Here is a 12,857-nt window from a genome sequence, read left to right as displayed (position 1 = left end):
CCTAACCCCCAGAATCTCGCAATGTGACTGTATTTGGAGACTGGGTTTCTCAAGAGGTGATTATATATGGTTGAATGAGGTCATTAGGGGGCCCTAATCTAATATGACTGCTATACCTTATAAAAATAGGAAGTTTAGGCAAAGACAGGCACAGAGGGATGAGCGTGTGAAGACACAGTCAGAAGGCGCTGTCTGCAAGCCAAGGGGAGAGAGGCCTCAGATGAAACGAACCCTGTGGACACCTGCATCTCAGACTTCAGCCTCCAGAACTACGAGAAAATAAATGTTTGTTGTTTAAGCCACCGCATCTGTGGTACTGACAGCTCCAGCAAACTAATAATACAGAAACCTCTTATAATGAACTCTTTTTTTTTCTCTTAGAAGTCTGAAATAAGAGCCAAGTTTCTTTTGTGGCTAAATGCATCCTCCATCATACTCACAACCCCAACAGGAAAGGCCAACACAGCTAACATCCAGTCCCGGAGAGAGATGAGCTTCTTGAGCTGCCTCTCTTGCTCCTGGTTCCCACTTCCTCGAGTCAGAAGACTGGAAAGATCAGTCAGCACACAGATGCCAAAAAAGACAGCCTGGATAACCTGTAGGGGGACAACAGCCGGTATGAGTCATTAAGATCTGGAGACCCAAGCTGTGGAACAGCAAATGAGCTGCTGGTGTACAACATGACATCTGATAAGAAAGGATCAGAAGCACATTTTAAAGAGCTGCTCCTAGAAATAGAGAACAGACATTTACAACTTGCTTTTATACAGAAAGTTCATCTTTAAAACACCACTTCCATTTTCACTCACCTCGGGACAAGTGCAAAACATGCATGCACACACACATCTAAATAGGGCCCATCAGAAAGAAGTATCAACGATCAAACCGGCAGGGCCATTATTTTAAAGCATCATGTCTATGGTTTGTCATGGTTTCTTCTATGTCATGTCTAAATCACATCTATGGTTTCTACTAGTCAATATAACTAGTGAGTTTTAACAAATATCTAAGAAGTGAAAACAAAAGGGTGAGGACTGTCTGAATAACAAGACAATTCAGTCTAAATGTGAAAAACTTTCCTATGCTTTCATCTCTTACATTTAGATATTTTTTCTATCAAAGGAAGTGGTAGGAAGTGGGTCCTTGAGTCATAAAAAAATCGACTGAATGTAATAATTAAGGCTGATATGAAACAAGTTTCTGTTGTCAAACTTGAACTAAATGACCTTCTACTCAGGATTTTAGTATTTATGAAATAAAATATTTCCAAAGTAATATAAACAGAGATACCCATACAATTTCTCTAACCGCCCCCCCAAAAAAAACTACAGGTTATACATTCCTCAAATCAATTATGAATGGAAGCATTTAGATCAGCTATGTTTTATTTACTTGGACTATTGCAAAGGAGAACACTGCAGGCAGCATACTGTAATGCAGCTAGACAGATGATCACTCAAATTATGGAAAGGGCAGAAAATGTATCCCCTGCACACAAAGTCATACCGAATTAGCACCAAGGATAGATTCAGGAAAATTTTTCTGGCTTTTTTCCTACTGAAAATAGTTTACAGATGATATCTTTGTAAAAGACACAATTTTACTCATTGCCTTTTTAGAAAAGATAGCAAGGACCTTTTTTGGTAAATTTCCTCATTGGCAGTAGAAAGAGTCTGTGAAAGCTCTGTGGATAGGGTCCTCACAAGGGAAGAAGGATCCTAAAAAGTATTTAGTTCCATCAATTAGCATAGCACTAGAACACAGAAATTGTTAACCTAGGCTTTTTGGAGTTCATCAAATCTTACTATTATTAGTCAGTGTTAGGCAGAGTAATGTTCTGTTTCCTCATAACGTAGCCTGTCTTTAGCTTCAGTGACTTAAGGTTTACTGTCATTCTTTCTGCAGCCAGAAAAGCCAGAGTAAAAGAAGCTAAGACTGCCACAATTGAGAACGACACAATAGAAGTGTTGGCAAGAGTCATGTTTTGATAACTAGAAATAACTTAAATGACTCAGGGAATAATTTCATACTTAGAAAAATGTTCTATTTTCTATTTTTCATATATTCCTATTCATATCTTTCTATTTTTCATATCCTAGGACTTTAGATGTTTGAATCTCTATGTTGGCCCTAATGGAGTTTGATTAAACTGGAGTGACCCTACCAGAGAAGAATAATCTTCATTATTCTTCATTACTAGCTAATCTGGCTAGTAAACATAAAAAGGTAACTAACAACCAGGGAAATGCAAACTAAGACCACAATGAGGTAGCATTTCTCACCAGTGTAATTATTTACAATTTAATTCTGACAACACCAAGTGTTACAAAGATGTAGAACAACCAGAAAGCTTATGGTAGGAATGCAAATCTGGACAACCGCTTTGAAAAACAACTGACAATATCTACAGATGCTCCTCAACTTATGATGCAGCTACTTCCCTATAAACTCATAGTAAACTGAAAATATCTTAAGTTGGAAATGCATTTAATACACCCGACCTATAGAATAGCATAGCTTAGCTTAGCCTATCTAAAATGTGCTCAGAACACACACATTAGCCTGCAGTTGGGCGAAATCATTTAACACAAAGCCTGTTTTATGATAAAATGTTGAAAATATCATGTAACTTATTAAATATTGTGCTGAACATGAAAAACAGAATGGCTTCATGAGTACTCAAAGTATGGTTTCTATTGAATGCCATCACTTTCACACCAGCATAAAGTCGAAATATAATAAGTCAAAAATTCTGAGTTGTGGACCATCTATAGTAACTTGAAGATGCATATACTCTATTTATTTCGTGATATAATTATAAAGGGCATTCCCTGCAGAAACTCTCATATATGTGTACTAGTCATATCTACCAAAGGTTAATTTGAGTGTTCATTGCTTCAAAAAAGTTGAAATAACTATGTTTCTTAATAGTTGACTGGAAAAATAATGGTGTTATATTCATACAATGGAAATCTAAACAAATATAAACATTTTATTTTCACAACAAAATGTTAAACCAAAAAAAAAAAAAAAAAGGAAACCAGGAAAGAATTCTGACAATTAAAATCAATTTCAAAAAAAAAAATGCAAAGATAAATTTAAGGATGCAGGGATATGAAGTAATACATGAAGAAATGCATGGGAATTAATAACATTGCATTAAGGTACCTCTAGAGAGAGAATGATAAGATTGGAGGAAATATTATCTGCACAGGGCCTCAACTGTACAAATAATATTTTATTTCTTAAGTTTGTTATTTGGCATACTGAAATTGATTGTATTATTCTCTCTATATTTCACTGGTGTAAAATATTTTCAAATAACTTAAAAGTTTAAAGAGAGTGGTTTTTATTCTTTTGAAATATAGCTGGCTAGCCTCTTTCAAATCCTTCCCTTGTAATTCAATATCCCTTAGTTTTAAAGATTGACTAAAAAATAGGGTTTGGTAAGCTCAAAAAGCCTAGTTACTGCATTATATGTAAAATTTCTGTGGGATTTTTGTTTATAGGCAGAGGAAGTAGAATATTGCCTTGGTACTGATAAAGTGTAAATACCTGGAGACCACTTAATTGTTTTATGCAGCCTGGAAAGCAAGGAAACATGATGGAGGATAAGTCCAAGAAAGAAAGTTCTGGTTAAAGCTATTGCGATACCCTCCAAGGACAAGTTAATTCACTACAACTGTTCACCTAAAAACTCCATGATATAGTAACTGGACCAGGTTTGCCTTCACACCATAAACAACTAGACATTTGGACTAAATATATGAACCAGGCTTTTCAGATAATGGACTTTTTACTCAGCAATCAGTCAGATAAATCTCTTTTTAAAGGGCTTACCAGATGAAATCAAGCCCATCTTAGAAAATTTTCCTTTTTCCACATAAAGTAATGTAGTTACAAGAGTAATCATATTCACATCCTGCCCAAACTCAATTGGAGGGGAATACACAAAGGTGAATGTCTTTGGGGGTCATTTTAGAAGTCTACCTACTACAAGCAATAGGCTAAACAATTCTCAAAGCTCATTCAGGATAGAGATGTATTCCAGTTCTGACTAATCACATAGAAGAGGCCTTATTGGCTACAACAGGCATTCAGTAGAGACCCAAGAAGTCTCATGCCTAAATAGTGGCACTAACATAGCCCTGGAATAAAGGCTAACATAGACCCACCCAAACAATACTTAAAAATAGCCCTCAAACAAACAAAAAAAGCTGATCTACAAGTAGTTTAAATGCCTATTAAAAACAAAATTCTACTTTATTTAAAGGAAGACAACAAATTCCAGACATTCAACAACATAGCGCACAATGTCCATCATCCAATAAAAATTACTGAACATGTCAAGCAGTAGAAAAATATCCTTAACCAAAATAAAAGCCATTCAATAAAAACAGATGTAGACATAACAGAAATATTGGAATTGGTAGACAAGTGCATTAAATAACTAAATTAAATCAGTTCAAAAAGTTAAAGGAAGACATAAAAATAGCGAGAGAAATAAGACATTAAAAAGAATCAAAGTTAATATTCAAAAGTTAAAAAAAATCTGAAATCAAAAAGTCACTGTATGGAAATAATAGCAGATTAGACACCGAAAAAGAAAAGATTAAAAATTGAATACACAGAAAACATGAATACATGAAAAGAAACTTTCCAAAATTAATCACTGAAAGAAGAAAGACTTTAAATATTAACAATCTAAGTGAACTGTGAGAAAATATCAAGCAGTCTAATATATGTGTATTGGAGACCCAAAGGTAAGGTAGAAAAAAAAAAACTGAAGAAATGGTGGCTGAAGTTTTTCGAAGTTTTCTGAAAACTATAAACCCACAGATCCAAGAAGCTCAACAGTGGAGTACACACAAAGAAAACCGTATCAATCCCCAGTGTAATCAAATTTCATAAAATTTTGACAAAGATGGAAATTTTAAAGCCACTGGAGGGAAAAAAAACATATCACCATACAGAACAAAAAGAATTAACACATATTTCTTGTGTAAAATGATCCAAGCCAAGAAACAATGAAACAATATCTTTTAAGTCTTATAATGGAGAAAAAACTCTCAAAGGTGAAAGACTTTTTCAGATAAACAGAAACTGAGAGAATTAAATATCATTAGACTTTCACTAAAGGATATATTAGAGGAATGAAGAAATGATATCACATATGGAAATCTATACAGATCAATGACAATTGCTGAAAAATAGATGTGGATAATATAGATATGAAAATAAATATAAAAGATTTTTACTTTTCTAATTTCTACATTTATTAACGATAATTAACTAAAGCAAAAATATAACTATTTTGTGAGGTTTTAAGAATATTTAGAAGTAAAATTTATAATAACAACAGCACCAAGGACAAGAAAGAATGGAAGGTATATAGTTGTAAGGTTCTTACATTACACATAAAGTTGTATAATATTAGTTGACAGCAGACTGTGATAAGTTAAATATGCATATTGTAAACCACAGAGCAACCATTAAAAGAATAGAGGGGATCAGCTAATGTATTAGTTGTCCATTGCTGCATAACAAGTTACCACAAACTTAGCAGCTAAAACACCACCAATATATTACTTCTCAGCTTGTAGGTCAGGTGCCCAGGAAGGTTGCTCTAGGTTTCATGGTTAGGGTACCACAACACCAAAATTAATGTGTTGGCCAAGCTAGGCCCTTACGTGGAGGCCAAAAGAAAAGATGTACTTCCAAGCTCATTCAGGTTGGTAGAATCCAGTCCCTTGACATTGTGAGACTAAGATTCGTGTTTCTTTATTGGCTGTTGGCTAGGGTCACTCTCGGCTCCTTGTGTCTGTTCTCCAGTCCTTGTACATGGTCCCTTCCATCTTCAAAGCCAGCAAGAGAATGTTGAATCCTTCTTATGCTTCAGATCTCTGACTTTCCTTTCTGCTTTCCTCATCTCTCATTGGCTTGAAAAAGCTCTCTGCCTTTAAGACTCATGTGATATAATCAAGCCCACCTGGATAGTGTTCATTTCTTAAGGCCATATATCATAACACAATGAAAGGAATTATATCTCATCATATTCACAGGTTCCTGACATTAGTGTGAAACATCTCTGGGGGCCATTTAAAAAAATTTGTCTCCCATAGCTAGTAAGCCAATAGTGGAAATAAAATGAAATATTAGCAATATTAAATTAATTCAGGAAATAGTCAAAAATTGGGGGAAAGGAAGAAAGAATAAATGGAACAAAAAGAAAACTAAAATAGGATATCAGACTTAACCCAACAATGTCTGTAATTACACTAAATATAAATGGTTTAAGCTCTCCAATGCAAAGGCAGGGATTATCAGACTGGATTTTAAAAACCAAGCCAAAACAAAAAAAAGCATGTAAGTATAAATGTAAAGTTGGTTAAAAGTAAATGAATGCAAACGCTAACCATAAGAAGGCTGAAGTAACTACACTAACATTAAAGTAGGTTTCCAGCATGTTCTCACTTATAACTGACAGCTAAATGATGAGAACACATGGACACAGAGAGGGGAACAACACACAGTGGGGTCTATTGAGGGGTGGAGGTGGGAAGAGGGAGAGGATTAGGAATAATAACTAATTGGTACCAAGCTAATACCTGGGTGATGAAATAATCTGTACAACAAACCCCAATGATGCACATTTACCTGTGTAACAAATTTGCACATGTACCCCTGAATTTAAAAGTTCTTTTATTTTTCTTGAGACAGAGTCTCGCTCTGTCTCCCACGCTGGAGTGCAGTTGTGAGATCTCAGTTCACTGCAACTTCTGCCCCCTGGGTTAAATCGATTCTCCTGTCTCAGCCTCCCCAGTAGCTAGGATTACAGGCATGCACCACCACACCCAGCTAATTTTTGTATTTTTAGTAGAGATGGGGTCTCACCACGTTGACCAGACTGGCAGGTTTCGAACTCCTGACCTCGTGATCTACCCGCCTCAGCCTCCCAAAGTGCTGGGATTGCAGGTGTGAGCCACCACACCCAGCCCCAAAAGTTCTTTTTATTAAATAGGTTTCCAGAGCAAGCTAAGCATACAGTAGGGAACACTTTTTTCTCTTTTGAGCCTTCATAGTCAGCAACACTGTAGAGATATATTTTTCTTTGTGAGACCTTAGATTTTCCTACTTCACAAACTTCAGGATAGCCAGCATCTCAATAAAAAGATAACTTTAATTTTTTTTAAAGTATCTATCAGCAGGGCGCAGTGGCTCACACCTATAATCCCAGCACTTTGGGAGGCTGAGATGGGTGGATCATGAGGTCAAGAGATCAAGACTATCCTGGCCAACATGGTGAACCCCCATCTCTATTAAAAGTGCAAAAATTAGCTGGGCATGGTGGTGCACGCCTGTGGTCCCAGCTACTCAGGAGGCTGAGGCAGGAGAATCACTTGAACCCAGGAGGCAGAGGTTGCAGTGAGCCAGGATCATGCCACTGCACTCCAGCCTGGTGACCAAGGGAGACATCGTCCAAAAAAAAAAAAAGTGTCTATTTACATAAGGAATATTACCAAAAATAATGAGGAACATTTCATAATGATAAAAAATCAATTAATCAGGAAGAAATAATGATCTTAAATATAGATGTACCTAATATCAGATCTTCAAAATAGAGGAAAAAGAAACTAATTTAACTAAATTACTTAACAATTTTTTGTATAAATAAGTAATTTACTAATTCTTGGGAAACAGTTGCTTTTATAAAGACTTAAAAGAAAAGAAATAGGAATAGGAGGGAAGCTTAACATGAAAAAAAGGGAAAAACAGAATCTCGAATTCTAGGAGAGTGAAAAAACAAAATAATTTCTGCAAATCTAAATGTAATAGTCTAAGCAACACTTTCTCAGATTTATATAATTAACAGTATGTACGAATGAAGTCTTATACTTTTCTACAGTTGATTCATCTTCTTACCCAATGGTGTCATCTAACACAGCAGTCCCCTCACTATTACCTGTCACTCTTTGTAGACCTCCCTACTGGTTCTCCCCTACTTGGGACTATAGTACAGCCCCCACCTCACCTGAACTGCTAAGAAGACTTCCCCAAAGAGTGTACGTGGAGGTCAGGGAAAGGAGGTACTACAAAATGATTTTTTCCTATTTTCTTTTTTTATTTTTATTTTTATTTTTTTATTTTTTTTCTTAATTTTTTATTAAACTTTAAGTTTTAGGGTACATGTGCACACTGTGCAGGTTAGTTACATATGTATACATGTGCCATGCTGGTGCGCTGCACCCACTAACTCGTCATCTAGCATTAGGTATATCTCCCAATGCTATCCCTTCCCCCACCCCCCTCTCCACCACAGTCCCCAGAGTGTGATATTCCCCTTCCTGTGTCCATGTGATCTCATTGTTCAATTCCCACCTATGAGTGAGAATATGCGGTGTTTGGTTTTTTGTTCTTGCGATAGTTTACTGAGAATGATGGTTTCCAGTTTCATCCATGTCCCTACAAAGGACATGAACTCATCATTTTTTATGGCTGCATAGTATTCCATGGTGTATATGTGCCACATTTTCTTAATCCAGTCTATCATTGTTGCACATTTGGGTTGGTTCCAAGTCTTTGCTATTGTGAATAATGCCGCAATAAACATACGTGTGCATGTGTCTTTATAGCAGCATGATTTATAGTCCTTTGGGTATATACCCAGTAATGGGATGGCTGGGTCAAATGGTATTTCTAGTTCTAGATCCCTGAGGAATCGCCACACTGACTTCCACAATGGTTGAACTAGTTTACAGTCCCACCAACAGTGTAAAAGTGTTCCTATTTCTCCACATCCTCTCCAGCACCTGTTGTTTCCTGACTTTTGAATGATTGCCATTCTAATTGGTGTGAGATGGTATCTCATAGTGGTTTTGATTTGCATTTCTCTGATGGCCAGTGATGATGAGCATTTTTTCATGTGTTTTTTGGCTGCATAAATGTCTTCTTTTGAGAAGTGTCTGTTCATGTCCTTCGCCCACTTTTTGATGGGGTTGTTTGTTTTTTTCTTGTAAATTTGTTTGAGTTCATTGTAGATTCTGGATATTAGCCCTTTGTCAGATGAGTAGGTTGCAAAAATTTTCTCCCATGTTGTAGGTTGCCTGTTCACTCTGATGGTAGTTTCTTTTGCTGTGCAGAAGCTCCTTAGTTTAATTAGATCCCATTTGTCAATTTTGGCTTTTGTTGCCATTGCTTTTGGTGTTTTGGACATGAAGTCCTTGCCCATGCCTATGTCCTGAATGGTAATGCCTAGGTTTTCTTCTAGGGTTTTTATGGCTTTAGGTCTAACGTTTAAATCTTTAATCCATCTTGAATTGATTTTTGTATAAGGTGTAAGGAAGGGATCCAGTTTCAGCTTTCTACATATGGCTAGCCAGTTTTCCCAGCACCATTTATTAAATAGGGAATCCTTTCCCCATTGCTTGTTTTTCTCAGGTTTGTCAAAGATCAGATAGTTGTAGGTAAGTGGCGTTATTTCTGAGGGCTATGCTCTGTTCCATTGATCTATATCTCTGTTTTGGTACCAGTACCATGCTGTTTTGGTTACTGTAGCCTTGTAGTATAGTTTGAAGTCAGGTAGCGTGATGCCTCCAGCTTTGTTCTTTTGGCTTAGGATTGACTTGGCGATGCAGGCTCTTTTTTGGTTCCATATGAACTTTAAAGTAGTTTTTTCCAATTCTGTGAAGAAAGTCATTGGTAGCTTGATGGAGATGGCATTGAATCTGTAAATTACCTTGGGCAGTATGGCCATTTTCACGATATTGATTCTTCCTACCCATGAGCATGGAATGTTCTTCCATTTGTTTGTATCCTCTTTTATTTCCTTGAGCAGTGGTTTGTAGTTCTCCTTGAAGAGGTCCTTCACATCCCTTGTAAGTTGGATTCCTAGGTATTTTATTCTCTTTGAAGCAATTGTGAATGGGAGTTCACTCATGATTTGGCTCTCTGTTTGTCTGTTGTTGGTGTATAGGAATGCTTGTGATTTTTGTACATTGATTTTGTATCCTGAGACTTTGCTGAAATTGCTTATCAGCTTAAGGAGATTTTGGGCTGAGACGATGGGGTTTTCTAGATAAACAATCATGTCGTCTGCAAACAGGGACAATTTGACTTCCTCTTTTCCTAATTGAATACCCTTTATTTCCTTCTCCTGCCTGACTGCCCTGGCCAGAACTTCCAACACTATGTTGAATAGGAGCGGTGAGAGAGGGCATCCCTGTCTTGTGCCAGTTTTCAAAGGGAATGCTTCCAGTTTTTGCCCATTCAGTATGATATTGGCTGTGGGTTTGTCATAGATAGCTCTTATTATTTTGAAATACGTCCCATCAATACCTAATTTATTGAGAGTTTTTAGCATGAAGGGTTGTTGAATTTTGTCAAAGGCTTTTTCTGCATCTATTGAGATAATCATGTGGTTTTTGTCTTTGGCTCTGTTTATATGCTGGATTACATTTATTGATTTGCGTATATTGAACCAGCCTTGCATCCCAGGGATGAAGCCCACTTGATCATGGTGGATAAGCTTTTTGATGTGCTGCTGGATTTGGTTTGCCAGTATTTTATTGAGGATTTTTGCATCAATGTTCATCAAGGATATTGGTCTAAAATTCTCTTTTTTGGTTGTGTCTCTGCCCGGCTTTGGTATCAGAATGATGCTGGCCTCATAAAATGAGTTAGGGAGGATTCCCTCTTTTTCTGTTGATTGGAATAGTTTCAGAAGGAATGGCACCAGTTCCTCCTTGTACCTCTGGTAGAATTCGGCTGTGAATCCATCTGGTCCTGGACTCTTTTTGGTTGGTAAACTATTGATTATTGCCACAATTTCAGCTCCTGTTATTGGTCTATTCAGAGATTCAACTTCTTCCTGGTTTAGTCTTGGGAGGGTGTATGTGTCAAGGAATGTATCCATTTCTTCTAGATTTTCTAGTTTATTTGCGTAGAGGTGTTTGTAGTATTCTCTGATGGTAGTTTGTATTTCTGTGGGATCGGTGGTGATATCCCCTTTATCACTTTTTATTGTGTCTATTTGATTCTTCTCTCTTTTTTTCTTTATTAGTCTTGCTAGTGGTCTATCAATTTTGTTGATCCTTTCAAAAAACCAGCTCCTGGATTCATTGATTTTTTGAAGGGTTTTTTGTGTCTCTATTTCCTTCAGTTCTGCTCAGATTTTAGTTATTTCTTGCCTTCTGCTAGCTTTTGAATGTGTTTGCTCTTGCTTTTCTAGTTCTTTTAATTGTGATGTTAGGGTGTCAATTCTGGATCTTTCCTGCTTTCTCTTGTGGGCATTTAGTGCTATAAATTTCCCTCTACACACTACTTTGAATGCATCCCAGAGATTCTGGTATGTTGTGTCTTTGTTCTCGTTGGTTTCAAAGAACATCTTTATTTCTGCCTTCATTTCGTTATGTACCCAGTAGTCATTCAGGAGCAGGTTGTTCAGTTTCCATGTAGTTGAGCAGCTTTGAGTGAGATTCTTAATCCTGAGTTCTAGTTTGATTGCACTGCGGTCTGAGAGATAGTTTGTTATAATTTCTGTTCTTTTACATTTGCTGAGGAGAGCTTTACTTCCAAGTATGTGGTCAATTTTGGAATAGGTGTGGTGTGGTGCTGAAAAAAATGTATATTCTGTTGATTTGGGGTGGAGAGTTCTGTAGATGTCTATTAGGTCCGCTTGGTGCAGAGCTGAGTTCAATTCCTGGGTATCCTTGTTGACTTTCTGTCTCGTTGATCTGTCTAATGTTCACAGTGGGGTGTTAAAGTCTCCCATTATTAATGTGTGGGAGTCTAAATCTCTTTGTAGGTCACTCAGGACTTGCTTTATGAATCTGGGTGCTCCTGTATTGGGTGCATATATATTTAGGATAGTTAGCTCCTCTTGTTCAATTGATCCCTTTACCATTATGTAATGGCCTTCTTTGTCTCTTTTGATCTTTGTTGGTTTAAAGTCTGTTTTATCAGAGACTAGGATTGCAACCCCTGCCTTTTTTTGTTTTCCATTTGCTTGGTAGATCTTCCTCCATCCTTTTATTTTGAGCCTATGTGTGTCTCTGCATGTGAGATGGGTTTCCTGAATACAGCACACTGATGGGTCTTGACTCTTTATCCAACTTGCCAGTCTGTGTCTTTTAATTGGAGCATTTAGTCCATTTACATTTAAAGTTAATATTGTTATGTGTGCATTTGATCCTGTCATTATGATGTTAGCTGGTGATTTTGCTCGTTAGTTGATGCAGTTTCTGCCTAGTCTCGATGGTCTTTACATTTTGGCATGATTTTGCAGCGGCTGGTACCGGTTGTTCCTTTCCATGTTTAGCGCTTCCTTCAGGAGCTCTTTTAGGGCAGGCCTGGTGGTGACAAAATCTCTCAGCATTTGCTTGTCTGTGAAGTATTTTATTTCTCCTTCACTTATGAAGCTTAGTTTGGCTGGATATGAAATTCTGGGTTGAGAATTCTTTTCTTTAAGAATGTTGAATATTGGCCCCCACTCTCTTCTGGCTTGTAGGGTTTCTGCCGAGAGATCCGCTGTTAGTCTGATGGGCTTCCCTTTGAGGGTAACCCGACCTTTCTCTCTGGCTGCCCTTAACATTTTTTCCTTCATTTCAACTTTGGTGAATCTGACAATTATGTGTCTTGGACTTGCTCTTCTCGAGGAGTATCTTTGTGGCGTTCTCTGTATTTCCTGAATCTGAATGTTGGCCTGCCTTGCTAGATTGGGGAAGTTCTCCTGGAAAATATCCTGCAGAGTGTTTTCCAACTTGGTTCCATTCTCCGCATCACTTTCAGGTACACCAATCAGACGTAGATTTGGTCTTTTCACATAGTCCCATATTTCTTGGAGGCTTTGCTCATTTCTT

The 12,857-nt window shown here is 37.2% G+C and overlaps 1 protein-coding gene across 11 annotated transcripts in view; it reads right to left on the bottom strand.

The window, feature by feature from the left end:
* AIG1 (androgen induced 1) overlaps positions 1-12,857 on the bottom strand; it is a 336,552-nt gene that overhangs the window by 252,417 nt on the left and 71,278 nt on the right. For 9 of the 11 annotated variants that reach the window (XR_010112530.1, XR_010112529.1, XM_057302603.2 and 6 more), the window contains one exon: positions 441-596. The exons of the other annotated variants lie outside the window; for them this stretch is intronic. Coding sequence is in view for 7 of the 9 variants with exons in the window: in XM_057302603.2 (XP_057158586.1) it covers positions 441-596 (156 nt within the window). In the remaining 2 variants the exon portion in view is untranslated. The remainder of the gene's footprint in view (positions 1-440; positions 597-12,857) is intronic. 11 annotated transcript variants of the gene reach the window in all.

Source organism: Pan paniscus, chromosome 5, assembly GCF_029289425.2.
Source record: "Pan paniscus chromosome 5, NHGRI_mPanPan1-v2.0_pri, whole genome shotgun sequence".
NCBI lineage: Eukaryota > Metazoa > Chordata > Mammalia > Primates > Hominidae > Pan > Pan paniscus.
Note: the sequence above shows the minus strand (reverse complement) of the source record. Positions and strands in the feature narration are given on the sequence as shown.